Raw genomic sequence first — 27,823 nt, 5'->3', positions numbered from 1 at the left:
CCGCCGCGCCCCCCGGCCGGGGGCCTGGGGCAAGGGCGGCCGTCTCCCGCTAGGGGGACCCCGGCGGACGGGCGGGGCGGGTGCCTCCGCACCGGGACAGCGTCCTCGGCCCTTGGACCCGGCACGTAGCGGGGCCTAGCTAGAGGCTGCCAGGTGCAGGGAGCCCGCGCTCGGTGGGCGCGCCCTCGCTGTGCGGTCACTGCGGCCTCGGGGACTCGCCCGCGGGCTCGGAGGCGGGGGGCGCTCTGACGTGAGACCCGCGGCGAGCGGCGGTGAGGACGCGCGGGCTGAGAGCTCTCTGAGAGATGGGGGCTCTGTGCGCGGGGAGACCTCAGAGAGGCCCGCGAACGGCCCGGAGGGGGGCCGCCAGGTCAGGCCCTGCTGTCTGACACTGGGCGCCCACCGCTGGCCGCGGGGAAACTCCTGAAGACCCGGGAAGGAGATGCCAATTTGCAAGAGGGGTGGAACGAACTTTGGGCCAGGGCCCACTGCGCGCCTGCCAGGCAGTGAGCACTCGGATGAGGAGCTCGGGAATCAATGAGCGCAGGCAAGGGTGATCCTCCCAAGAAGTTTGGCAGTGAGACGGAGAGGCCTGTAGCTCCGGCGGGAGTACGAGCAAAGGAGAGAGGTGATTTCTTTATTCCCCCGCCCCTACCTCAGTGTGAGGTGGAGCTCTCATAATAAAGGAGCTGAGAGGAGAGAGTAAGAGATAAGAGATGGGATAATTAATGGTAAGATCCCAGAAAAGGAAAATGAGATAGGGCTGGTGGAGGCAGAGGAAGGAATCAAAGAGGCAGACCTCTTCCTACAAGATTTAAAAGATGCATGAAGATAGAAATATTTTGAGGTGAGAAGGCATACATACTGAGTCCTCTGTGTTTCCATGGATCAGCTGCCTAGATGACCCCCAAAGTCACCCATAGGCCTTCTGGGGTTACTGTCCTTTAAAACTTAAGTGCAATTGGCTCAAACCCCTATTCCTCTTAAAGTGAGAAACCCAGCATACCCGCTGGTATTTCCAAAGATTCATAGGGGAACTTATATTTCTCCTAATTATCCTATTGGCCCCAATTGTCTATTCCCAATATTCTATTGTGCTATTATAGGAAATTTCTCTTTGTACCCTGGATACCACCCCATTTCTACTCCCCCCCCAAAGTATAGCACCGTATGTGAAAAAGTAACCCAATGTCATGATTGTTAAATACATTATAGTTTATTTGTAGCCATTAAAAATCATGTTAAAGGAAAAGATTAATAACATGGAAATATTAGTAATTGAAAAGGACATCACAAGATGATATAAAACTAGCTAGTAATATATAAATATACTATGCATATCACACATCATGCCTAGATAAATGGGATTTTTATTTTCTTCTGTGACTTCTTAATTTTCTTATTTTTACCACACATTAATATTTCTCTTCAAATCAGGAAAAGTGATACTTTTTAAGTATTTTTAAGAAAGGAATTTTTTAAGAGATCTTTATGGAGTTGAAAAAGATATTAGGAATGAAGAAAGGAAAAAATAAAATAAAGAAAAGAAAAAAAGAAAGAAAGGGCTCCTGGTGGGCTCAGTTGGTAGAGCATGCAACTCAATCTCAGAGTCTTGAGTTCAAGCCCCACATTGGGCATGGAGCCTCCTTTAAAAAAAATGTGGGTTGTTTGTTTGTTTTTTGTTTTAAAGATTTATGTATTTATTCATGACAGACACAGAGAGAGAGAGGCAGAGACACAAGCAGAGGGAGAAGCAGGCTCCCTGCAAGAGCCCAACGCTGGACTCGATCCTGGTTCCGGGATCCCAGGATCACATCCTGAACCTAAAGCAGAGGCTCAACAGCTAAGCCACCCAGACATCCAAAACAAAAAAACAAAAAAAAATTTTAAAAAGGAATCAAAAAGAAAGGAAATTGCAAATGGATCTTTGAATGATCGAGAACTTAGGTCAGCAGAGCTGGGCTAGTTGGGGAGACTGCCCTCACCAGAAGGAATACTGCAACCAAGGACACAAAATAAGAAATGGGTAGAGTGTTCAGGGAACACCAATGGAGCAGTTTGCTTGAAGCAACTGCTTCAACTAGGATTCGAGGTGGAGAGAAGTTAGAACATTCAGCTAAGAAACATAAGATGGGACCATGGCCCCAAATGCCAAGCTGAACCCTTTGGAATTTGCCGCTAAGAACCCCCCGGAGCTTGAACTGGGCAGGTGATAAATTTTAAAGTAAACTTTCCTGTAACCTCTTACTTATAATGAGGTTCTGGATCTCAGCCTTTCTATCTTAATGATATTTGGATATTTGATTGACTCAGAGCAGTGAGGTAGAAGCAGCAGTTTTTGCATTCCAACTATTTACAGAATGAGAATTGGCCCTTGCTTCTCTGCCTGTTGATTACCATAATTTTAATTCACAAGGCACCAGAGTTTCAGAACAGATTAGCAAAGACCGAGGATGAGAGGAAGAAGAAATGTGCACCTTAAACCAGTGCTTTTTTTTTTTTTTTACAACTTTCTATGAGTTTGGCTTTTTTTAGATTCCACAGATGAGTGAGGTCATACAGTATTTGTCTTTCTCTGACTTATTTCACTTAGCATAATGCCCTCAAGATTCATCCATATTGTCAAAAATGGCAGGATTTCCTTCATTTTTTATCGCTGAATAATATTTTTGGCTAATGTTTTTAACTCTGGCCCTCTATGCAAAATATATTGCACATCTCAACCCAGAATATACACATGCATGTATACAAATATACCTCTGAGACAGAAGTTTCATGAAATATTACTCTTAGGCACTGCTGGCTGATATTTTTAACTTGATTTTTTTTCTTTTTTTTCAAAGACTTTATTTTTCCATGAGACACACAGAGAGAGAGAGAGCCAGAGAAATAGAGTACGGGATCCCTGGGTGGCGCAGCGGTTTGGCGCCTGCCTTTGGCCCAGGGTGCGATCCTGGAGACCCGGGATCGAATCCCACGTCGGGCTCCCAGTGCATGGAGCCTGCTTCTCCCTCTGCCTGTGTCTCTGCCTCTCTCCCTCTCTCTCTCTCTGTGTGACTGTCATAAATAAATAAAAAATTTTTAAAAGAGATTAAAAAAAAAAAAGGAAAAGAAATAGGCAGAGTGTGAAGCAGGCTCCCTCCAGGGAGAGCCTGATGTGGGACTCAATCCCAGGACTCCAGATCACATCCTGAGCCAAAGGCAGATGCTCAACCACTGAGCCACCCAGGTGTCCCTCAACTTGATTATTTTTATTTCTTTTTAAAGACTGGTCAGGACCTACTACATTGATCTTATGACCCACTATAGGGTTACAAAATGCCTCAAAGAACATTGAAAAGAGGCTAGGGATATTCCCTTCTGTGTTTACCAGTCTCATTTAAATAGCCATACAGATAGTGACCTTAAGTTTGCAGGTTTGCATGTTTACAGGTCCCAGAAATCAACAGGACAGTCAAGCCTCTCTCAGGATATGGTGGGGGCGGGGACAAAAGAATTGGCACAAGCCATGTTTGGGTTTCTCTTCCCTTCTTAGCAAATATTACCTGATACCAGTATTTCTCAGGAGCCATAAATGTTTTCTTCTTTGTGTAGCTTGAGATGCAGATTGAACTTCAGACAAGGCTAGACCACCACCTGTAAACCAGCGACAACTTTTCATTTGCATGAACAGAATCACAGACTAAAATAAAAGGGAGGGATCCCACGTGGCTCAGCGGTTTAGCACCTGCCTTCGGCCCAGGGCGTGATCCTGGAGTCCCAGGATCGGGTCCCACATCAGGCTCCCTGCATGGAGCCTGCTCTTCTCCCTCTGTGTCTCTGCTTCTCTCTCTCTCTCCCTCTCTCTCTCTCACTCACTGTGTGTGTCTCTCATGAATAAATAAAATCTTAAAAAAAATAAAAGGTAAAATAATGTATCTTGATTGTGACAGTACACAGAAGCTATCTTATCCACCACTGTTGGAATATGATAGGGACAGTAAGTACCATCCCTTTCTTCTAAGTCCAGACCCAATGAGAAGATGAAATTACAACTCTATCACCAATAGAGCTGAACTCAAGAAGGTGGATTGGCTGATTACCAGTATGCTTTTTAATATTCCCTGAATTAAAATGATCTCCCCCAGAATTCCACTCTCCCCCTTGAGGGGGCCTAGCACTTTTACTATGTCTGATTAGATCTGATTAGAGAAGCTTGCACTCTCTCCGAGGGCAGGCAGATCCAAATTCACCAGTTAGGTAAGTCCAGGACAAATTCTCTCCTACCTGCCCTCCTATGAAAACAAATCAAAGTCAGGGAATAAGGACCTATCCTTGCCCAAACAAATTAGATCTGACCCAATAGTTAGTTGAACAGAAAAGTATATTAATCAGTGAATTATTTTTAAAATGGCAAATCCATACCTTTACATCTCATTGTCACATAAAACCTATAAGGAACAGGGGCGCCTGGGCAGCTCATGGTTGAGCATCTGCCTTTGGATCAGGTCATGATTCTGGGGTCCTTGGATCGAGTTCCGCATCAGGCTCCCCACAGGGAGCCTGCTTCTCCTTCTGCCTATGCCTCTGCCTCTATCTGTATCTCTCAAGAATAAATAAATAAAATCTTAAAAAACAAAACAAAACACAAGGAACACCCATTTGCCAATCTTTTGATGTGAGGCCAAACCTTTTCTTTGAGCAAGATTGCTGATTAGAGTGTTCTTGAGCCCTTTCTTACATAAATCCTATCTACAGTGTATTTTCTGTGCTTTCCAATTTGTTTCTTTAAAGTTGACTAAGAACTTAAAATTTCTTGCAAAGCAATGTAAGTGAAGGCTTCTCCTTTAAAAAAAAAAAAAAAATCCTCTGTAATTGTTTCACCCACATCTGGTTTGACAGTAATTTTCAACTGGTTGTTAGCTAATATATCCAAAGCATTCAACTGACATTTCATAGAAACAACTCTTTCTTTTCATGCTTATGTTTCATCAGTTTGTGTAACTTAAATTAATTACACTTGGAATACATCTGTCATAAGGAGGTTTGGGACCAAACACAACAGACTCTTGTTAGGCATCTAATTCAACTGATAGGGAGAAGTGTGTAGGAATTCCAGAGATGAAAGCATTCAATAGGTCATGGGTAGTAGTCAATATGTTTAATTGGAGGAATGGAAAGTGTTGATTCCAAAGAGTCCATTAAAAGAGAGCCATTAATGCTCCTAGACCAGTATGACCAATTCTGTGTAATTTATCTTAACATTCTTCCATCATTTATCCATTTAATAATCCCCCCAAGATCACTGTCCCTGCATTCCCATATAGCTAAACACGGCTTTAAATGGCTTAGGGTTGGTATAGCTATCAAAGAAACTCAAACGGTAATATCACATACTACATTGCCAAAATATACATACCTTCTACACTATTCAGTTCGAATAAGATGATGTAACTGGTACATTCAGAGAAAGCTGTGGCAATGTGAATTGGTATCATCCTTTTAAGAAGCAATTTACTTTATTTCTGAAGAGCCTTAAAAGAGATGTGGGCCCTTTGACTCAGACCACTCCTGGAAACTTTTCCTCGGGGAAATAACCCTCCCCCAAAGAAGAGAATGGCTACATGTACAATATTTACTATAGCCTTATTTGTGATGTAAAAGTTGGAGTAACTTAACTATGTATAACATTGTGTAACTTACCACTGAGTAAGCAGAAAGGAGTAACTTGGAAAACATTTGATTGCATATTATTTGGGAAAAGATACAATTTGTTCTACTCTACTAGGAACCTGAAACTGAACTGTATACTTTAAAAGGGTGAATTTCGTGAATCATATTTCAACTTTTCAAAAAAGATAGAATTCTGTATCTTTGCTTTTGTATCCTCCAAGATCAGCAGGAAACAGATGGCCTGCTCAAAATGTGTAACTGAAGAGAGCTAATGAAGGGACCATATACAAAGATGCGGGCAGGGTTGAAACCAACAAGGGATAGTAAAGCAACCCAGGACTGGCATCTGCTGAGAAGCCATTATCAGCCAGAGGCCTGAAACTAGTACTTCGTGAGAACAATAGCTGAAGGAAAGAGAGCCAATAGGAACTTACAGAAGTGCAGCCCTACCTCTCTCTCTTGCCCTCAGGTCTCCTATGGTACCTCCCCCACTGGCTAAATCCAAGTGGGAGCCTAAGGGCAAGTGAGCCCAGATGACAGTGTCCTTCAAGGCCAGCCTCTGGAAAAGGACAGAGTGTGGATCTAGAAAGACAAAGGCAGAGTATCTAGCAGGTATGTGATCGTATAACAATGTGAGAACTCATTGGGGCACCTGGGTGGCTCAGTGGTTGAGCATCTGCCTTTGGCTCAGCGTGATCCCAGCCAGGGTCCTGGGATCGAGTCCCACATCAGGTTCCCCACAGGGAGCCTGCTTCTCCCTCTGCCTATGTCTCTGTGTCTCTCATAAATAAATAAAAATCTTTTTAGGGACGCCTGAGTGGCTCAGCGGTTGAGCTGCCTTCCGCTCAGGGCAAGATCCCAGGATCCTGGGATCAAGACCCGCATCAAGCTCCCTTCTCCCTCTGCCTGTGTCTCTGCCTCTCTCTCTCTCTCTCTCTCTCATGAGTAAACAAATAAAATCTTTAAAAAATAAAATAATATAAAAATAAAAATCTTTTTAAAAAATATGAAAACTGTCTAAGCATCTGGCCAAGGATCTTAAGGGAATCCAGAAAACCAGGGTTTCTACAGAGGAAAAAGTAGAGGTAGCTGGAGGGCAGGTAGGGAATGTAGAGGGAACAGGAAAGATTGTTAGCTCAGGCTGAGACAAGGACGAGAGGCAGAAGCAGACACATTTTATTTTGGGGCAAACACTTAACTGGAGACTGAGCTCTGGAAGAGATTAATAGGAGATACAGGAGCTAAATTAGACTAGAGTTTGGAAATCTTCCCCTATTGGCTATTACCCTATATTTCTCCTTCCTAGCTAAACTGTATGCCTTCAACAAATAATTGTTTAGTACCTATCATGTGCCAGGAACTGTTAGGCCCTGGGGATTGAGTAGGGAACAAAATTAATATCCTTGCTCTCCTGCAATTTACATCCTGGTGGGGGGAGACAGACCATAGATAAGTAAATATGTCAAGAAATGATAAGTGTTATAAAGATATGGGAAAGCAGGAAAATAAAATTCTGCCCATTCTATGTCTTAAAAACCTCTTAACTTAGAGGTCCCCCGCCCCGCACGCACGCACGCGCGCGCGCACATACACACACACACACACACACACACACACACACACACCAGGACTCCTGAGTAAATTAGGCCATGTGTATCTCTCACCTGGACAAAGATCACAATACCTTACTTCCTCCAGCACCCTCCAACTAGTCCTCCACTCTGTGGTGAGAATCTTCCTGAAATGAATCATGTCAGTACCCTGCTTAAAATCCTCCAAAGCTCTTGTTTGCTTACAATGTGGAATAATGTCTAACCCCTTTATCATGCACCTTTTCTTATCTTTTCTGCCCATTACTCACAACCTAGAGATCAAGAATCACATGCTTCACCAACTAAACCAGCCAGGTGCCCCTAATTTTACTAATTCTTGGGCGATTACAGGTTTTTTTCCTCTTGGCATTCAAGAGTCAGAATTGAGTGAATCACAGTCTTTACCTGTTAAGACTTTTTTCCTGGTTACAAAATTAATGCATGCTTGTCATAAAAGAAATGTATAAAGAATACAGACAGACACATCTAGCTTAGAGAAAGCCTCCTGTATGTCAGACCCTCCCCACCTCCAAGCAGGAATAACTCCCATGAGTTTGTCTTCCCAACCAACTTGGGGATTTTGCTTTCACGTATGTCTCCCAGATTAGATAGTTTCTCAAAAGTAAGGACTGTGTAGTAGTCATCCTCCTATTATCAGCCCCAGGAGAAGTCCAGGCTTAGATCAAGAATCTAACATATTGCTACGGAAGGAACTACTGAAATGTGGGTCAGAACAGACGTTTCAAAGGCACAAGACTTCAGTTGGACTGGAACAGAAGATTCAAGGAGGGGAAAAATGAACGATAGTACTGGTAAAAAGTTCTGGGGCTTGATAACTCAAAGTCTTAGCCATTGCACCAAAGTGTTTGATTTTTATCTTGGAGGCAGCCAGCCGATGAGGCACTCAGAGCTACTTTTGGTACAGGGGGGTTATTTGTTCTTACATTTTTACCAGCGACAGAATTAAATTAAAACGCTGATATAAAAAAATATAAATAAGGGGATCCCTGGGTGGCGCAGCGGTTTGGCGCCTGCCTTTGACCCAGGGCGCAATCCTGGAGACCCGGGATCGAATCCCACATCGGGCTCCCGGTGCATGGAGCCTGCTTCTCCCTCTGCCTGTGTCTCTGCCTCTCTCTCTCTCTCTCTCTCTCTGTGACTATCATAAATAAATAAAAATTTTAAAAATAATAAATAAATAAATAAAAATGCTGGCAATCTAGTCATTTAATGGCAGTGTACAGTGTAAGGGAGGAGGATGGGGAAACTAAAACCAAAGAGAGAGAAATGAATGAATCAAGAAGTTATTAACCTTTGGGGGGGGGCATTAATGAAAATGAAGCCTTCTTTCAGAAAAATATACATAAACCTCAGCCCCTTCACTTTTTTAAAAAGATTTTATTTTATTTATTTATTCATGAGAGACAGAGGGGGTGGGCAGAAACACAGGCAAAGGGAGAAGTAGGCTCCATGCAGGGAGCCCAACGTGGGACTCGATCTCGGGACTCCAGGATCACAACCTGAGCCGAAGGCAGCGCTAAACCGCTGAGCAACCCAGGCTGCCCCGCCCCTCCACTTTTTAAGCTTTTTATTTTTTTAGTTTTATTTATTTAAGTCATTTCTAAACCCACTGTGGGGCTCAAACTTATGGCCCCAAGATCAAGAGTCATATGCTCCACCAATCGACCGAGTCAGCCAGAAGCCTTTGCCCCTGCAATTTTTAAAAACCTTTGATCAGTGGGTTATTCTAAGAGCAAGAGACAAAGAACCGTGGTGGCAGTATGAGTTCATTCACTCAGACATGTTGGTGCGTCTCCTACTATATGCAAGGCACGGTGCCGAGGGCTGGGCACAGACACCATCCAGTTTGAAGCACCGAGTACAGTGTGGCATGGTGGTCAACAAACAGCACAGACTCTAAGCCCAACTGGCTAGTTTCAAACCCTTGCCAGATGACCTTGGCTAGTTTGCAAAATCCATTTGCACTCTGCAGGTGTTTCACAGAGACAGGACTATTACCACCCTCATTTTTAAGGGAATCCTACATCCCAATAAAGCACTTGGAATTCAAGGCATGGAGGGAGCCCTTGGCAGAGCCTTAAGGCAGAAACCAGAGTGGAAAGCAAAAGGAGGAAGCAGAGAGCATGGGCTTGATTTCAAGAGCTTTGGCTAAAATGGAGGAGGGGAGAGAAGGCAGTAACTAGAGGGGGAAGTGAGGGCAAAGAAAAAATATAATTTTTTAAAGATGAATGAGATCCCTGGGGCATCTGGGTGGCTCTGTATGTTGAGTATCTGCCTCCAGCTCAGGTCATGATATCAGGGTCCTGAGATTGAGTCCTTCTTTGGGCTCCCTACTTGTATGCGCTCTCTCACTTGGTCGCTCCCTCTCTCTCTTCTCTGTCAAATAAATAAATAAAATATTTAAAACAAATTTTTAAAAATAAAGATGGATGAGATCCTAAATGCTGCTGGGAGGACATAGTGGAGTGGGAAAGGCTGAAGGCAAATCACTAATGATCTGTCCTTTCCCCTAAAGGTGCCCAGAAGGCCTAAGGGAGGGCTCTAGGGTAGAGGTGGAGGGTCTTGCTTTAGCTGGGAAGCCACTTCCGCTTGTGAGCTGGAGGGGAGGAGTTGGCTGTGGTGTGGCTGCAGGTGCTGGCTCCTAGTAACCACAGGCCAATGAGAAGGAATGTCACCCTTGGGGGAGGGGCAGGGAGCAGGGGCTGGTGGAAGGTCTGAAGACGGAGGACTAGTCTCAAGTCTCCAGCAATTTAGCATTTTAAAGAGGGGATAGCCAGTAGAGGAGGTGAGATTACAACGGATCACTCAGTGCCCATGAGTTTATAGGGACACTGATCTGTCTGGGAAATTTCTGGTGGTCATTAGAACTACAGGACAAGAAAACCATCTCAAGAAGGGGCAGTGAGCACTGAGTGAAGTCAGGAAGCACAGGGATGGACAGGGCACCACTGGGGTTGCCAACCGACTGGTCACTGCTGAAGTGGTATCTTGAGGATCACGCTAGTGCCAGAGCAGATGATACATGGTTGGGAAGAAGGGAAAGAAAGGACGGCAGTAAGCTATTCACCATCTAAGATCTGACTATGGAATGAGGAAGAAAGTAAGGCATTAACCAAAAAGAGAGTCAAGTGGGGCATATTTTTCTTTCTAAAAGTCAGGAAAGATACATATGTGTATACATATGATATATATAATTTTTTAAAGATTTTATTTATTTATTCATGAAAGACACAGAGAGAGAGGCAGAGACATAGGCAGAGGGAGAAGCAGGCTCCCTGCAGGAAGCCCAATGCCAGACCCTATCGATCCCAGGACCTCAGGATCACATCCTGAGCCGAAGGTAGACACTCAACCACTGAGCCACCCAGGTACCCCGATATATATAATTTTTTAAGCCAAAGGCAGCTGTGGTAGATGTTAGCAGGAAAGGGAGGAGTGAGGCCCCTGGTCAGTGGCTAATAATGTAATAAACAGCTCCTCTGGGCCATGTGTTTTCCATGAGATGATGTTATCCCCAATATATAGAGGAGAAGACTGAGGCTTAGAGAAGTTCAGTGACTTGCCCCAAATCACACTGCTAGTGTGTGACAGAACCAGGATTTAAACCTAGGTCATCAGTCAGCCGGGGTGGCTCAGCGGTTTGGCGCCGCCTTCAGCCCAGGGCCTGATCCTGGAGACCTGGGATAGAGTCCCACATCAGGCTCCCTGCACGGAGCCTGCTTCTCCCTCTGCCTGTGTCTCTGCCTCTCTCTCTCTCTCTCTCTCTCTCTCTCTGTCTGTCTCTCATTAACAAATGAATAAAATCTTTAAAAGAAAAAAAAAAAAAAAACCTAGGTCGTATCACTCCAAAGCACCAATGCTTACTGGCCCGTATACCACAGGCAGGCAGAAAAGTTAATGGTAACGAGGAGGAGAAATACTTCCCTTGGCACCCAGGTAAAGATTTGGAAGACACATTTGTGCTTGAAATTTGTGTTTATTTAGAGTTATTCTCCTTCCCACTCACATGTATAAGCATAAGGACTTTTAAAGTTGGCATGATTGGGAAAGCCTAACTTGACATAGAAAGTTAATTCAAAAAAAAAAAATTTAAAAAAAAAAAAAAAAAAAAAGAAGTAAGTTCAAGCCAGAGGACTGAGCTGACCTTTCTGAAGTGAAAGAACTCATTGGACATGGCTGAGAAAGTTAGCTGAAGACTCAGAACAGTTATGTGGTCCAACTGATTCACTCAACCCTCTACCCAAATGGTTGCTTTGTGGGAGAATCAATCTTCGTGAACTCAAGAGAACAGAGGGGAAACAGTTTGTATATGTTGACAAGTTGTTTATTATAATGATCAACTTGCAGCATTTTATACTATATTTTTCATCTATCGATATTTTCCAATAGGGATTTCAAAATAACTGCCTGAAGAACAGATTTCGTTTCTTTTTGCCAAACTCCCACATGCAGGGAACACAGAGAAAACCACAACCAAACCAGAGCCCAAAGGGAACTGTGTAGTGTTACGGTCAGGTCACAGGCCAGGGCCAGAGACAAAAACTGAGGGCTGTGGTAAGTAATTGGGCAAACAGGACCCAAGGTCAGGACACATGGAGCAGACCCTATTGCCACACCAAAGTCCCAGCCCTGGAGGTCACACCAAAGGCAGTGAAGAAAATGCCAGGGTTCAAGCGCAACCAGCAGACCAGGAAAGGACTGGAAAAAAAAAAAAAAAAAAAGCAGCTCTGAGCAGAAAGGAGGTAACCACCTGATCCCGCTTGCAAACTAACCTCTACGTGCTCACAAATGCCTTTTTGTTTTTTTAAAGATTTTATTTATTCATGAGAGACACACAGAGAGAGGCAGAGACACAGGCAGAGGGAGAAGCAGGCTCCCTGTGGGGAGCCTGATGCAGGACTTGATTCCAGGACCCTGGGATTTTGAACTGAGCCAAAGGGAGACACTCAGCCACTGAGTCACCCAGGTGCCCCTCAAATGCCATTTTAAGTTATCTAGTAGCCCTATTAAAAACAATGAAGAGAAACAAGTGAAATCAAATTGAGTGTGTTTTATTTAACTGAATATATCAGAAGTACTACTAGGGCACTTGGCTAACTCAGTGAAGCATGAGATTCTTTTTTTTTTTTTTTAATTTTATTTATTTACTTGAGAGAGAGAGAGAGACAGAGAGACAGAGATAGTGAGAGAGAGAGCACAAGTGGGAAGGAGAGGGAGAAGCAGGCTCCCTGCCGTGCAGGGACTCCCAACGTGGGACTCAATCCCAGGACCCTGGGATCATGATCTGAGCTGAAGGCAGACATTTAACCCGCTGAGCCATGCAGGCTCATGCATGGCCGAGCATGTTCCTCTTGATCCTGAAGCAGTGAGTTCAAGCCCCTTTCTGGTCGTGGTGCCTACTAATTAATGAAAAAAGAAGTAGTAGAAGAAGAAGAACAACAACAACAACAACTATCATTTCAACTTATAATCATATGACTACAATATGACCAATAGTTTAAATTCTTTTTTTCATGTTATGCCTTCAAGATCTAGAATGTGTCTTGCACTTGCAGTACATGTCAACCTGAACTAGCCTCCTTTGGAGTGGTCAGTGGCCTCTCTGGCTAGTGGCCTCCGTGTCAGTCAACATAGACTTAGAGAGAACCATACTTAACATTCTGACCTTAAAGCATTTGTCTATATATATTTTTTCTTTTACTTTCTCTCTTTTTTTTTAAGATTTTATTTATTTATTCATTCATGAGAGACACAGAGACAGAGAGAGAGAGAGGCAGAGACACAGGCAGAGGGAGAAGCAGGCTCCAAGCAGGGAGCCCGACATGGGACTCAATCCTGGACCTCCAGAATTACACCCTGGGCTGAAGGCGGTGCTAAACCGCTGAGCCACCCGGGCTGCCCAACTTTTTTTCTCTTAAAACATGTTGAATTGAAAAGGGCTGGATTTTGAAGGGAGTGGGAGAAAACTTTCAGATGCTGAGTCTTTAGTTTGTAATCCTAAATGTTTCAGGTATTGGTCTCCTGATCAATTTTCTTCCTTTCCTTGAGAGATGCTGAGGCCTTTTTTTTTTTTTTTTTCATTTTCTTTTTTTTTTTTTTAAAGCCCCACAGTGCACAGAATCACTTGGAAAGATAAAAAGACAATGACACAGGTGGGTGCCTGCTACCAAGCATTTACTCCTTCTGTTCATTCACTCATTCATTCACATTTGCTCCTAGCACCAGTTACTACACATCACCTATAGGTCAGGGACTGTGCCTGGGGTTAGTCTTCTAGCCACAGTTCCTGGCTTGTGAAACCTGCAAGTTAGCAGAAAAGCCAGAGAAATTGTTACAATAAAATGTAGTAAGTGTCGTGAATGGGCCAGCATGAGGAGCTGAGCGGCCACCTGGGAAAATAATGGAATCTATCTCAGGAGATCAGAAAAGAGAGAGGAAGATGGAAGGAAGAGCCACTAAGCAAAAGGGAGAAGGGAGAGGTGGAAAATGCTGGAGGCAGAAAGAGCCGTGGTAAGGAAGGCCCAGAAGCCTTTTGTGGAACTGAAAGCAGTTCCCTGTGGTTAGTCTCCCAGCCAAGAAGAAATGCTGGTATCAGGCATCATTCTCCAGGCAGCCCAGTCAATAGTGCGGGCTGGGAGGCAGGATGTTGACAAATGGGTTATAGGCAGGGCCAGGACAGGAAGCACTCCACCCTGAAAATATTCCTTCACCAGTTCAGTCCAAGTTTACTAGTGACACACTCAGATGAGTTAATGAGCTACTCTTTTTTCTTTTTTTTTTTTTCTCTCTCTTTCTCTTTTTAATTCCAGTATAGTTAACATGCAGTGTGATAGTAGCTTCAGGTGTACAGTATAGTGATTGAACACATCCACATATTACTCAGTGCTCATCATGGTAAGTGTATGCTTGAACTCCATCACCTACTTCTCCCATTCATCCCACCCATCTCCCCTCTGGTCACCAGCACTGTGTTCTCTGTAGGGAGGAGTCTGTTCTTTGGTAAGCCATCTTCTAGACAAGCAAGAAGTTCTCCTATAGTGATTACTCTCTTTTCCGATCATGTCAGGCCCTGAAGACTTCTTTTTGATTCAGAAATTTGAACGCAATCAAACTTCTATGTAATAAAGGTCATATAAAAGTACATATAAAATACAGGAGTAGAACTAATGAACAGATGTTAACTCTGCCTTGGGGGAGGTCTGTGTGGCCTTCCCACTGAAACAGAATCTGACAAAAGTAGGATTGTCAGGCCTCCAAACGGAAGGACATTCTGATGATAATGATGATCATTATTTACTAAGTGTCAGGCTCTAGTCTCATAGTTCATATTCTAAGCTCACTTTATCTCCATAGAAGCCCCTAGGTCCCACAATGCCTGTTTACAGGTAAAGAAATGGAGGTGCAGAGAGGTTAAGTCACTTTAAAATGACTTGTCCAGAATCAAACAGTTTGGAAGGAGTAGAGCAGCTTGGCTTCAGAGCTCACTTGATTAGCCCCTTTGTCATATCTTGGGGCTGCAAATTTTTGCAAATGCCTGAATTGTAGGATGAGGGATTAGCAAGGAATGTCAGATCAAACGAATTGAGGGAAGCAGTGGCCTAATCATGCAGTTTCAGCCACCAGCACCTAGAAGACAGGCTACATAGCAGCCTTTAGGTAAGTGTTTTTTTTTACTTGAGTGCATGTATAAATGATCACTAATGATCATATTTTTTAATGCAGTTGCATTAGGAGAACATTATATTCAAATCCAGATTTACACAAACCACATTTCCAGTGGTGATTTACTGCCTCAACAGATTTCCAAAAAGATCCTTTAAACTATCAAGTTGTTGGAGGCAGGCCAGATCTGAGGACCCAGAGGGGGTCCTTTAGGACCAGCCAAAAGGGTCTCTGGCTATGTGCAGGATAGAAATAAAACAGAAGCCAGGAGGAAGTGAGAACGGAGTTTACTGAATAGCGTAAGTGATAGATATAGCAGACAGAGTGTCTGGGAGAGTCAGGAAAAGTGAGTGAGTCTCTTCCTCGCTTGGGTTCAGGAATTTACACTGGAAAGGGGTTCAGGGTACGTGTTCCTTCAGGAATCCAGGCTAGGGTCTGATCGAAGGCAAGTGTCAGGTGAACAATAGGTGTTATTTCATAAATGATTGAAGGTAGAGGGTGTTGATGCCAGTATCAGATGAGTTTTGTTCGAAGCTAATGTCCTGGAACATGTTTGGGATCCAGTACTTTTTAGATGTTATCAGGTGTTTGGGGGCCTAGGACGAAACTCAGAAAATGATTAACTTTCTTGCTTCCCCCTTGGAGTGGGAAGGTAGGTTCTTTGGTTTATTCGGATGCAAGGGAAATACAGAACAGAAGTAAATGGGACGTGGCAAAAACAAAACAAAACAAAAAACAGCAGAGATAGAGCCTTTCTAGAAGGCTTCAGTTTCTCTATTATTTATTATAAAATGCAAGAGGTCAAAAGGCAAATTCATCAGTGATGGAGAAGATATAAGCCCTGGTCAGAGGAGAGCCTAAAATCAGCCCCATGATTGATCCTTCCTCCACAAGACCTCCACATTCACAACATACTCTCTCCTCTCTAAGAACCTATAGAACAAAACAGAGTCCCTTTCTGCTTTTAGCCAAAGCAGAATGGCCAAACAGGAAATTGGTGTCTCCCCACCCCCACTGCATATACACACACACCACCTCAGAAGGCTGTTCCTGCAGCTGTCCAGGACTTTTTAAGAGAGCTCCCCAGAAACCTCCCAGGAAGATTTGAGTGACTTCTAGTAATCTCTCTGCATAGAAGGCACCTTTAATTTAGGAGAATGAGATTTCTGCCTGACACCCACTGTTAACACAGAGTTGTTGCATCTTTTAAAAATCAGACTCTCTGATGTCCATGGCCATTGGGTTAGTAGGCAGAAAGTCTCATCTCTTTTGCCCCTGACCTGAGCTAAGGAAGGCTGGGATGGATGTGTCCTCCCAGCAAACCCACACAGGATCCTTTTGGAAGGTGGTATCAGGGAAGAACTAGGCTTTCAGTGTGACCCGCGCACTGGTTTGACTTGATGCTCCTGGGCCACTTCCCTTCCTAGCAGGGTTATACAGGAACCTTCCCCTTCCACCCACCACTTCCTTCATTGGGAAGGTCATCATGGTTATTTTGAATAGGGTTTTTTTTTAAAGAATGGAGTCAACTTTGCTTCTGGGGGTAGACACATTTGATTCGTACAGAAGCGATGAACCAGGGTTCAGCTATTATGACAGATTGACTTTCTGTGCATTTGGACATCAGTCTGAACCCACTTCTTGTTTTTAATAATTATTAACATTCATTGTCCACTTACCATTTGTCATCCAACAGCCTCATTAACATGTTTAATATTCAAATGATGAAAATGATCTTCTAGTCCACTTTACACCCAGAAAACTGAGGATTAAAAAAAAAAAAGAGTTAACTTATAGGAGCCTGAGTGGCTCAGTCAGTTAAGCATCCAACCCTTGACTTTGGCTCAGGTCATGATCTCAGGGTCATGAGATTGAGCCCCATGTGGGGCTCCACACTCAGCACAGAGTCTGCTCAAGATTCTTATCTCCCTCTACCCTCCCCACCATTCTCTCTCTCTCAAATACACAAATAAGTAAATAAATAAAATATTTTTTAAAATATGACAAATTTATTTTATTTTATTTATGATAGTCACACAGAGAGAGAGAGAGGCAGAGACATAGGCAGAGGGAGAAGCAGGCTCCATGCACCGGGAGCCCGACGTGGGATTTGATCCCAGGTCTCCAGGATTGCGCCCTGGGCCAAAGGCAGGCGCCAAAGCGCTGCGCCACCCAGGGATCCCAAAATATGACAAATTTTTAAAAAAGAGTTAACTTGGGGCAACTGGCTGGCTCAGTCTGAAGAGCATGAGGCTCTTGATCTTAGGGTTATGAACTTAAGCTGCACATTGGGTATAGAGATTACTTAAACAAATAAAAATAAACTTAAAAAAAAAAAAAGAGTTAACCCATTGGCCCAGGATCATGCAGCTAGTGAGTGGTTGATCTCTGAAAAGCCAAGTGAAGGGGCAGCCCGGGAAGGGGGGGAGGGGGGGCGCTCAGCGGTTTAGCGCCACCTTCAGCTCAGGGCCTGACCTGGAGTCCTGGGATCGAGTCCCACATCAGGCTCCCTGCATGGAGCCTGCTTCTCCCTCTGCCTGTGTCTCTGCCTCTCTCTCTCTTTCTCTCTCTGTGTCTCTCATGAATAAATAAAATCTTTCAAATAAATAAATAAAGCCAAGTGAATCTGACTTAATCTCTATAAAAAGATGTTTCCTTCAGGCAGACCACCAGGCTATGTACGAAAGAAAATATAAGACATGCCATAGTGATGGGGTGGGGTCTAAAGAGTTATATGTCGGGAAGGTTGGCAGTCCCGTGAGCAGAGAAGATAGCATGTCAGAGTCCCATATTTGGGAAATGTAATGCCTTAGGCTTTATGTCTTTACCTAGAATCTGGAATCACTACATATCTGAATTATTTTCATAAGACACACTGTTTTCGCTCCAGAACTGCAGGGGAACTTCATTAAGCCTTTCCAGATCGACTCAGCTTATATTAATTTCTCTAGGTCCTATTCCTTCCTACCAGATTCTTTTCATCCCAGTTATTTCTTGCTCAGTCTGTCTGTTCCTCAAGACTGTAAGCTCACAGGAAGAAAGCACTCCACACCTAACCCCATTTCTAGTTTGTGCTGGACATTATGCTTCCTCCTTCACATTGCCACACCGGCCCAGCTGTGGCCCAGCATCCCTCAGAAGTCTCCTTTGATAGAGGAGAAAGTGTCCTTTGACAGAGCCTGAAAGACTCTTCCTCCTCTCTTGAGTTTCTATAGGCTGACAGTTATACCTTAACTATTTGTTTCCTTTCACTAAGATAGCTTCTATTTATTTTTTTTTCTGCTGCAAATGATACCGAAAATTCTTCAAGGACTAGGGCTATGTCTTCTGCTCTTTACTTTGATAAATCCTGTTTCAGCCTTGAGCACATATTCTGGGACACCAGAATGTGGCCAAGATCTGAATGAAGACAATCTTATCCTTAGAGTTTGGCTTGATCCACCTGTCTCTGGGCAGGCTAAGCCTCCCGGGCCTTAGTATCTCCATTCATTCATTTAACAACTTTCTTTGAGTGTTTCTTTCATGTAATATTCTGGGAGTAAAAAGATAAGTAAGAAGGCCCCCAGGAAACTCATAGTCTGGTGAGAGCGACAGATACATAATTAGATGGCAAGACTGCAAGTAGAAGTGCAGTGGAGGCTTCCCAGAGGACCTGATGCATGAGCTTAATTTGAAAGGCAAGGAGAAATAAAAGGTGTTGGAGTGAGATGGATAACTCTTTTTTTTTTTTAAGATTTTATTTATTTATTCATGACAGACACACAGATGGGGGGGGGGGAAGAGGCATAGACACAGGCAGAGGGAGAAGCAGGCTCCAAACAGGGAGCCCGACATGGGACTCGATCCCAGGTCTCCAGGATCCAGCCCTGGGCTGAAGGCGGCGCCAAACCGCCGAGCCACCAGGGCTGCCCTGGAGAACTCTTCAGGCAGTGGAAGAAGCTTACACAAAAGCAAGAGCATGGAGCATTCAGGGAACTATGTACTCTCAAACATGAGGAGAGTAAGAACAGCAGGAGAGGTACGCAGGGACCAGAACACAAAATACCTTTTGTAGCATGCTAAAGAATTTGGCCATTATCCTGAAAGTCAGGAAGACCTACTGAAAAGTTTTACGTAAGGAAGTAACATCATCAAATTTATGGTTTGAGGGGGATCCCTGGGTGGCTCAGCGGTTTGGCGCCTGCCTTTGGCCCAGGGTGCAATCCTGGAGTCCCGGGATCGAGTCCCACGTCGGGCTCCCGGCATGGACCCTGCTTCTCCCTCCTACTGTGTCTCTGCTTCTCTCTCTCTCTATGTCTATCATGAATAAATAAATAAATAAATAAATAAATAAATAAATAAATAAATAATTTAAAAATTTTATGGTTTGAATAAATCACTCAGGCTGCAGTATGGAGAAGTGTTTGGAGTGAGGCAAGACATGGGAGAAAGACTACAGGATGAAGGACTGGTTAGGAGTTCATTGCAACAATCAGCATAAGTAGCATGAACCAAGGTAGTGACAGTGGGGTTGGAGAAAGTGGATGAATAAGAGAGATATTAAGAAAGTAGAATAACAAGATTGGTGACTAATTGGATTTGGCAAGTGAGAAGGAAGAATCAAGAATAACAATTAGATCTCTTATTTTTGTGATTGGATGGTGCCTTTTATACAGATTTGGAACATAAGAGAAAGAACAAGTCTTTAATGGGGAGTAGTGAGGATGGGGAGATGTGACATTTGGGACACAGTAATTTTGAGATGTCTGCTGGACATCCAAGTGGAGATGTCCAGAAGCAGTTAACATAAAAGTCGACATCCAGGAGGAGATCAGAGCTATAGATATTAGAGAGGCAAATGCACAGAGAGGGTAGTTGAAGTCATGAGAACAGATAAAGTCACCCAGAGACACTGTAGAATGAGAAGTAGTGTGGGATTCCTCCATTTAAGGAGTAAGCTAAAGAGTTCATGATGGAGACTGAGAACCACAAGCCAGAGAGGCAGGCAGCAAACTGAAAAGGGGACCCAAAGCTGTAAAGGGATTTTAAGAGGCTATTTTATGGCTTTCAGCCATGGGTTGGGGATAGAAACCAGTTTTCAGTGAATTGAAAAAGGATATAGGTGATAAATGACTATGTCTATCTTTTGAAATTCATTGAGCTGTATACATCCTACTTCTACATTTTACTATATGTAAATTATACCTCCATAAAACACTCAGCATAAAAATTTTGTAAGATATATTTGAACATGATTATATGCTAGGAAAAGAAGTTAAAGGGAAGAAATTGAGGGAGAGAAGAAATGAGAGATTTTCTGCCTGAGCTTTTTTATGTCCTTTTTTTTTTTTTAAGATTTTATTTATTTAGGTATCCCTGGGTGGCACAGCGGTTTGGCGCCTGCCTTTGGCCCAGGGCGCGATCCTGGAGACCCGGGATCGAATCCCACATCAGGCTCCCAGTGCATGGAGCCCGCTTCTCCCTCTGCCTGTGTCTCTGCCTCTCTCTCTCTCTCTCTGTGACTATCATAAATTAAAAAAAAAAAAAGATTTTATTTATTTATTCATGAGAGACAGAGAGAGAGAGAGAGAGAGGCAGAGACACAGGCAGAGGGAGAAATGGGCTCCATGTAGGGATCCTGATGTGGAACTCGATCCCAGGACTCCAGGATCACGCCCTGGGCCGAAGGCAGGCACTAAGCCACTGAGCCACCCAGGGATCCCCCTGATAATCCTATTCTTAAACTGATTCTTTCTCTCTTCGATCATTCACTCTGATGGAAGATAGCTGCCGTGTTGCAAGCTGCCTGAAAGAGAGGCCCACATGGCACAAAACTGAAGGAGATCTGGAGTTAATAGCCAGCTAGAAACTGAGGCTTAAATCCAGTAGTCCAAGAATAATTGAGACCTACCAACAGTCACATGAGTGGAGCATGGAAGTTGATCCTTCAGTTAAGCCTTCAGATGAGACTGCAGCCCCTCCAGACAGTTTGACTATAACTTCATGAAAAACGTTGAGCCCAAGCCACCCAGCTATGATGGTCCCAAATTTCTGGCCCATAAACATTGTGAGATAATGTTTGTTGTATTAATTTTCTATGTTTGGGGGTAATTTGTTATGCAAAAATAGGCAACTAATTCATCAGATCAATGAAAATGAAGGGAAAGTGGTGAGATGGGTTTCCAGGGCCCAGCATGATTGGATGACTTTCTCCAGCAGCCCCCGACAACTCCAAACAATGTGCTCATCCACTTTGTATGCCATTGATTCTATGCAATGTTCAACAGTATCTTTTATTTTTTTAACAATATCTTTTGGGATGCCTGGGTGGCTCAGCAGTTGAGCGTCTGCCTTTGGCTCAGGGTGTGATCCCAGTCCAAGGATTGAAGTCCACATTGGGCTCCCGGTGGGGAGCCTGCTTCTCCCTCTATGTCTCTGCTTCTCTCTGTGTCTCTCAGGAATAAATAAATAAAATCTTAAAAAAATATATCTTTTGATAAAGGAATTTTGCCAAAAACTTATTTAGCTTTCTTACTGGGCATATTTATCATTAATGTTATGATTGATTTAAAAATTTATGATTTATTCTTGTCAAGAATATGACCTGTCACTGTTTTGGCTTTGAAAAGTGCAAATTTAAAGGATGTCTCTATAGTTTTGACCCCTTCTCGTATCTTTAGGGGTGAATATTATCAATGTCTTTTTAGGAAACATTATTTTGTGGGCTCATCTCCCTCTAGAAAAATTTGTTTTGACTATCTATTGGCCACGGAACTTTTAAAAATGGCACTAAGGCTTCATTGGCTTTCTGCCACCATTTGGCCAAGTTTCATAACCTAATGTACTGGAACCAGGAGAAAATAGATTACCAGTTTAATAAAACATATGTCCTAGAGGCTCATTGTATTTCATATTAGGCCTTTTCTTTTTCAGCTGCTCTCATAATTCATCATGCTTGTGGATTGCCCCGCCTCAGCACAGTCAGAGTCATACTCTATTGTTATCTGTGCTGGACTCCTGGCCAATGTTCCCTTGCAACTTTTTTTTCTAAGTTTGAAAATATTCAGCAAAAAAAAAAAAAAAAAAGAAAGAAAAAAGAAAAGAACATATTCAGCATCCTGATTTAATTAACTTTCAACTAACTAATTGAATTATTGATCTATTTTTGTGAATCTAAGATAAAATGTAACAAATGAAATTTCACATTGAACATACAAACAATAACACATATAGTAAAACAACACATTAGTTTAGATTAACTACACCCTACTAATTAAACTTCAGCTGAGATAAAATATAGAGCCAACATAACCAACACCTTATGAGCAAAATGACTATTAAGGGTATAACATGATTTCTGAGAAAATCATATTTAATCTGAAATCTAAAATTTGTGAAGTAGGTGTGAATAAAGCTTCTGACTCTAATAAAATAGCCTGTAGACAACTTGAGAGGTCACCGGTCCAGAGATCATGTGTTGGAAGAAGGGTGATAGACTGGGAGAAAAATTATAGTCATGTGACCAGAGGACTTACTGGAATGGAAAAAGGTATATGAATGAAGAGCAAAAACTGACAGGAAATGTACAGTGTGACTCCACTTACATAAAAAAGTGAGTCAGTTAAGCATCTGCCTTTGGCTCAAGTCATGATCCCAGGGTCCTAGGATTGAGCCCCACATTGGGCTCCCTGCTCCACAGGAAGCCTGTTTCTCCCTCCCCTTCCCCTGCCCCACTGCTTGTGCTCTATTTCAAATAAATAAATAAATAAATAAATAAATAAATAAATAAATAAATAAATAAATAAATAAAATATTTTTTAAAAAAGTGAGTGTAAATTTTAAGTACATAGGAAGAAAGCATTAGGAGAAAAAACTGTTAAAAGAGGTGTACAGCCCAAGGAGGGGAGAGACTAAGAGAACAATGGGAACTTTCATATTCTACTCTCTATATGCCCATCTTTTTTATTTCAAATTGTGGTCACACACACATAACACAAACAAAACTTACCATCTTAACTATCTTTAAAAAAAAAAAAAAAGGAAATAGCTTACTGAATACACTGCAGGGAAGCGGTGGGCAGGACAACAAAACAGAGACTGTTCCTATCTTAACTGTCTTTCAGTGCTGAGTTCTGTGGTGTTAAGTATATTCACATTGTTGTGCAACCCATCTCCAGAACTCTATCATCTGGAAAAGCTGAAGCTCTATACCAATTAAACAAGAACTTCCCATTTTCTTCTTCTCAAACCCCCAGTACTATTCTACTTCCTGTCTCTATGAATTTGACTATTCTCGGTATCTCATATGAGTGGTGCCCTTACATTATTTGACCTTTTGTATCTGGCTTATTTCACTTAGTATAACATCTTCAAGGTTCGTTCATGTAGTAGCATTTATCAGAACTTCATTTCTTGGGGCGCCTGGGTGGTTCGGTCAGTTAAGTGTCTGTCTTCAGCTCAGGTCCTGATCTTGGGGTCCTGGGATCCAGCCCTACATCATGCTCCCTGTTCAGTGGGGAGTCTGCTCCTCCCTCTCCCTCTGCCCCTCCCCCTGCTTGTGCTCTCTTTTTAATAAGTAAAATAAAATCTTCCTTAAAAAGTTCATTTCTTTTGAAGATTGAATACTATTCCATGGTTTCTGTCACATTTTGTTCATTCATTCATTTTTTTTAAAAAAGATTTATTTATTTATTCATGAGAGACACAGAGAGAGGCAGAGACACAGGCAGAGGGAGAAGCAGGCTTCATGCAGGGAGCCCGATGTGGGACTTGATCCTGGGACTCCAGGATCACGCCCTGAGCCAAAGATAAATGCTCAACCACTGAGCCACCCAGGTGTTCCTTTTCATTCATTCATTGATGGACAGTTCGGTTACTTCCACCTTTTGGATATTGTGAATAACCCTGCTATGAACATGGATGTGCAATTATTTCCTTAAGACCATCCTTTTTATTTTTTTAAGTATTTACTTAAGTAATATCTACACTCAACACAGGGTTCAAATTCATGACCCTGAGATCAAGAGTTTGCTTGCTCTTCTGAGCCAGCCAGATGCCCCTAAGACGCTGCTTTCAATTCTTTTAGGTATATACCTAGAAGCTCTGGATTGCTTGTCTTGTTTTAATCTTTCATGATAAGAATGTGCTCATGTATTATTTGTATAATTTAAAATATACAGAGGAATAAGAAAGAAGTAACTATTAGAAACTGGCTTATGGGCATATAAAATTACAGATGTAGAGCAGTACCTGAATGTGGCCATAAGGAGAAATTATGTAAATCCAACAAATGACATCTTAGGCTTCCTCAAATTTCCTCAGTGACAAAAGAACACCTACAGACCCAACTAGCCCTGTTCCTTAAGCTATGGGCAAAGTTGGAGAATCAAATTGGATTTCCCAAATATCTTTTCCAGTTTTCTGCCCCTATACTTTTATTGCTACAATTCTCTCCATTGATATCCTTTTCACCTGCCAACTTGATCCACATATCAAATAAATTTTACCTGTATATCACATGTTCTCTGCCTTCTGAAGCCTCTTTGAACATCCCCAACTACTTGACTCTTGCTACATCTGAAGCCCCCGGAACTTCATGCCTCTCTTAGGGCTCTTTTCTTCACAATATGAAGACTGACTGAGGCTCATACCTATCTAAATGGTTATGGAACCTCATCTTTAGATTTGAATTTAACATTAGCAAGCATAGGCCAAACACTCTATCAGCCAGAATTTAGGTTAGAATCCACAGTCAACATTTATTAACAAATACTTATTGAGTGTTTGCTATGAGTTTGGCACTATTATGAGAGCTGGGGACAGAGGGATGGACATGGTCCCTGCCCTCATGGAGTTTATGTGTATTTTCCTCCACAGGCCTTCCTCATTTGGAAAAATCAGGAATTCATTTTTCAACTCAGTATGAGGTGCCTATGGGCAGCAATTGGAGATCACCACACATATACACATACACACATTTTAAATTCAACAAATATTTATTGGGTACCTAATATATGCCAAGTTGTGTGTTCACCACTGGAAATTTAACAGTGAACAAGACATCAATGTTTTTTCTTTCTTTTCTTTTTTCTTTCTTTTTTAAAGATTTTATTCACTTATTCATGAGAGACACAGAGAGAGAGGCAGAGACACAGGCAGAGGGAGAAGCAGGCTCCATTCCATGCAGGGAGCCTGACTCAGGACTCGATACTGGGTCTCTAGGATCACAGCACAGGCTGAAGGTGGTGCTAAACTGCTGAGCCACCTGGACTGCCCTCTTTTCTTTAAAAAAAAAAAAATTTTTTTTTAGTATTTATTTGAGAGAGGAAAAGCAGGGGGAGCCCAGAAGGAGACGGAGAAGCAGGCTCCCTGCTCAGCAGAGAACCTGCCATGGGGCTCCATCCCAGGACCCCGGGATCATGACCTGAGCCAAAGGTCAACTCAACCAACTGAGCCACCCAGGCGCCCCTTTTTCCTTCTTTTTCTTTTTCATGACAGCTTATTGTGATATAAGTTGTATACTATACAGTTCACCGATTTAAAGTGTACAATTCAGGGCACCTGGGTGGCTCAGTGTTGAGCAACTGCCTTTAGCTCAGGGCATGATCCTGGGGTCCTGGAATCCAGTATTGGATCGGGGTCCCCACAGGGAGCCTGCTTCTCCCTCTGCCTATGTCTATGCCTCTGTGTCTCTCACGAATAAATAAAATCTTAAAAAAAATAAAGTGTACAATTCAGTGCTTTTTAGTATATTCACAAAGTAGTACAATTATCACCTCAATTTTAGAACATTATTTTCAACACCCCTTAAAAGAAACCCCTATAATCAGTAGCAGTCACTCTCCATTTCTCCCAACCCTTCCAGGCCTAGGCAACCACTTCATTCTATCTCTATCAATTTGCCTATCCTGGACATTTTATATAAATGGAATCATACATTATGTGATCTTTTATGACTGACTTTTTTTCACTAAGCTTAATGTTACCAAGGTTCAATCTATGTTATGCATTTCTCTTAATTTTAATTGACAAATCATATACCATTGTACAGCCATACTGCATTTTGCTTATCCTTTCATCAGTTAATGCACAGTCGGGTTATTTGTCCATTTCGGCTTTTATGGAAAACACTGACACAAACATTCACCTACAAGTTTTTGTGTGGCCATAAAGCTTTCAATTCTTTTGGACATATACCTAGCCCTGAGAATTGCTGGTTAATATGGAGAATTGCTGGTTAATATGGTTAATATAATAGCTCTATGTTTAACCTTTTGAGGAACTACCAGTCCACTTTCCAAAATGGCTGTCCCATTTCACATTCCCACCAGAAGCCTAGAGGCTTCTATCCTCCCCCAAACTTATTATCTTTTTCATTATAGCCATCCTCCAAAATATTTTTTTTTTATTTTGAGATCATTTTCTTTTCTTTCTTAAAGATTTTATGTATTTATTCTTGAGAGACACAGAGGCGAGACACAGGCAATGGGAGAAGCAGGCTCCCTGCGGGGAGCCTGATGCTGGGCTCAATCCCAGGACCTCGGGATCACGACCTGAGCCAAAGGCAGACGCTCAACCACTGAGCCACCCAGGTGCCCTTTGAGTTCATTTTCCATGTAAAGAATTGCAAAGTTGGGCACAAAGTTTTGGTAGATCCTTCCCCCCAAATGTGAGATGCTTCCTATTTCGAAGAAGATGGAAATAATAGTAAGAGATCACATCTGGTCCTTCTTGTCCTAGGTGCATATGAGCAGCTTTAGTAAGTCAAGGCAAAGGCTGTTTGCAACAGAGTCAGGGGCAGCGAGAAGAGGGTCGCATCCAGGCGCCCAAGGTAACAAAAGCAGGAGGCAGATGCCCTTAGCGAGGTCACGCTCGGTGCCCCAGGGACTTCCTGACACCCCGCACCCCTGGTGGTCTCATCACACCCTAGCAGCCTTTGGTTTGTTCTCTCCTCCACCCAGAGCCCCTGAAAGTCCGGGGAAGCTCGGGTAGTGCTTCGAACGGCTCTCTTATCCCCCACCTTTACCCCTAAAGCCCTTAACGAAACCACCTGAGCGCCACTTCCCGGAGCGCGGGACACCAGCCCCAGCCCGGGAAGCCAAGCCAGGCCACACACCCAACGCCACACCCCGACCGCGGACCTGCTGCAGCCGCCGGGGACGCCTGACACTGGTTTCCGATTGGTCGGCCGCGCACGAGGGCCCGCCTCCCGGAGGTGGCAGGGCGGCCTCCGGGAGAAGCCGGGTCACCGCCTCCGCCGGGGGCCGAGGGCCGGGCCGGGACCCGGACCCGGGGCTCCGGCAGGTTCTCGGCAGGCGAGGCCCGGCGTGGGAGTACCCTCCCCCAGCGAGACGAGTCCGGGAGACCTGATTAGGAGAGTCGCGAGTCCCTTTGTCGGCCCTCCGCAGCGACGCAGGGGACGGGGTGGGGGCGGGGCGGGAGCGCCGGTTCCCGCCCCGGAAGCGGAAGTGCGGGCGAGGCGGGGTCCTGTCCAGTGCGAGCCCGGCCGGTCCGCCAGCCGTTCCGCCCGCCGGTCCTTTCGCGCCTCTCCGCTGCCCGTGTCCTCCTTCACCGGCCGCGCCATGCTGTCTCTAGATTTTTTGGACGATGTGCGGCGAATGAACAAGCGGCAGGTGAGGTTGGCCGCGCCCTGCCTCCCGGGGCCCCCGGGCACCCTTTGACGTCGCGGCGGCGGGGCCCGGCGGACCTGCGGCCGCCTGGGCGAGGGCTTGACGCCCGCGTTGTTCCCCGGCTTTGTGGAGCGTGTGGCCCGAGATCTCTTTGTCCGCCCCCTCCGTGCGGCCCCTGGCTGCGTCCGGGCCTGCCAGGGCCGCTGCGGAAAGCCGCCTCTTCACCTTCCAGTCCTCCTCACGAGGCAGGAGGGCAAATGGAAACCGCAGGGCGCTTTCTCAGCGGGA

At 43.8% G+C, this 27,823-nt stretch overlaps 2 protein-coding genes across 9 annotated transcripts in view; one reads left to right on the top strand and one right to left on the bottom strand.

The window, feature by feature from the left end:
• ZNF592 (zinc finger protein 592) overlaps positions 1 to 27,250 on the bottom strand; it is a 77,942-nt gene extending 50,692 nt beyond the window's left edge. The window contains exons 1-3 of one of the 4 annotated variants that reach the window (XM_072800796.1): positions 27,047 to 27,250; positions 16,607 to 16,689; positions 3,546 to 3,636 (exon numbers count right to left, since the gene is read on the bottom strand). In XM_072800796.1, the coding sequence (XP_072656897.1) occupies positions 3,546 to 3,636; positions 16,607 to 16,616 (101 nt within the window). In that variant the 5' untranslated portion in view covers positions 16,617 to 16,689; positions 27,047 to 27,250. Of the gene's footprint in view, positions 1 to 3,545; positions 3,637 to 16,606; positions 16,690 to 27,046 lie in introns of those variants that run through there. The other 3 variants (XM_072800786.1, XM_072800746.1, XM_072800735.1) reach the window with 3 other exon arrangements.
• SEC11A (SEC11 homolog A, signal peptidase complex subunit) overlaps positions 27,101 to 27,823 on the top strand; it is a 40,232-nt gene continuing 39,509 nt past the window's right edge. Inside the window, exon 1 of one of the 5 annotated variants that reach the window (XM_072800810.1) lies at positions 27,101 to 27,538. In XM_072800810.1, coding sequence (XP_072656911.1) covers positions 27,488 to 27,538 — 51 coding nt within the window. In that variant the 5' untranslated portion in view covers positions 27,101 to 27,487. The remainder of the gene's footprint in view (positions 27,539 to 27,823) is intronic. The other 4 variants (XM_072800821.1, XM_072800849.1, XM_072800838.1 and 1 more) reach the window with 4 other exon arrangements.

Source organism: Canis lupus, chromosome 2 (assembly GCF_048164855.1).
Source record: "Canis lupus baileyi chromosome 2, mCanLup2.hap1, whole genome shotgun sequence".
NCBI lineage: Eukaryota > Metazoa > Chordata > Mammalia > Carnivora > Canidae > Canis > Canis lupus.
Note: the sequence above shows the minus strand (reverse complement) of the source record. Positions and strands in the feature narration are given on the sequence as shown.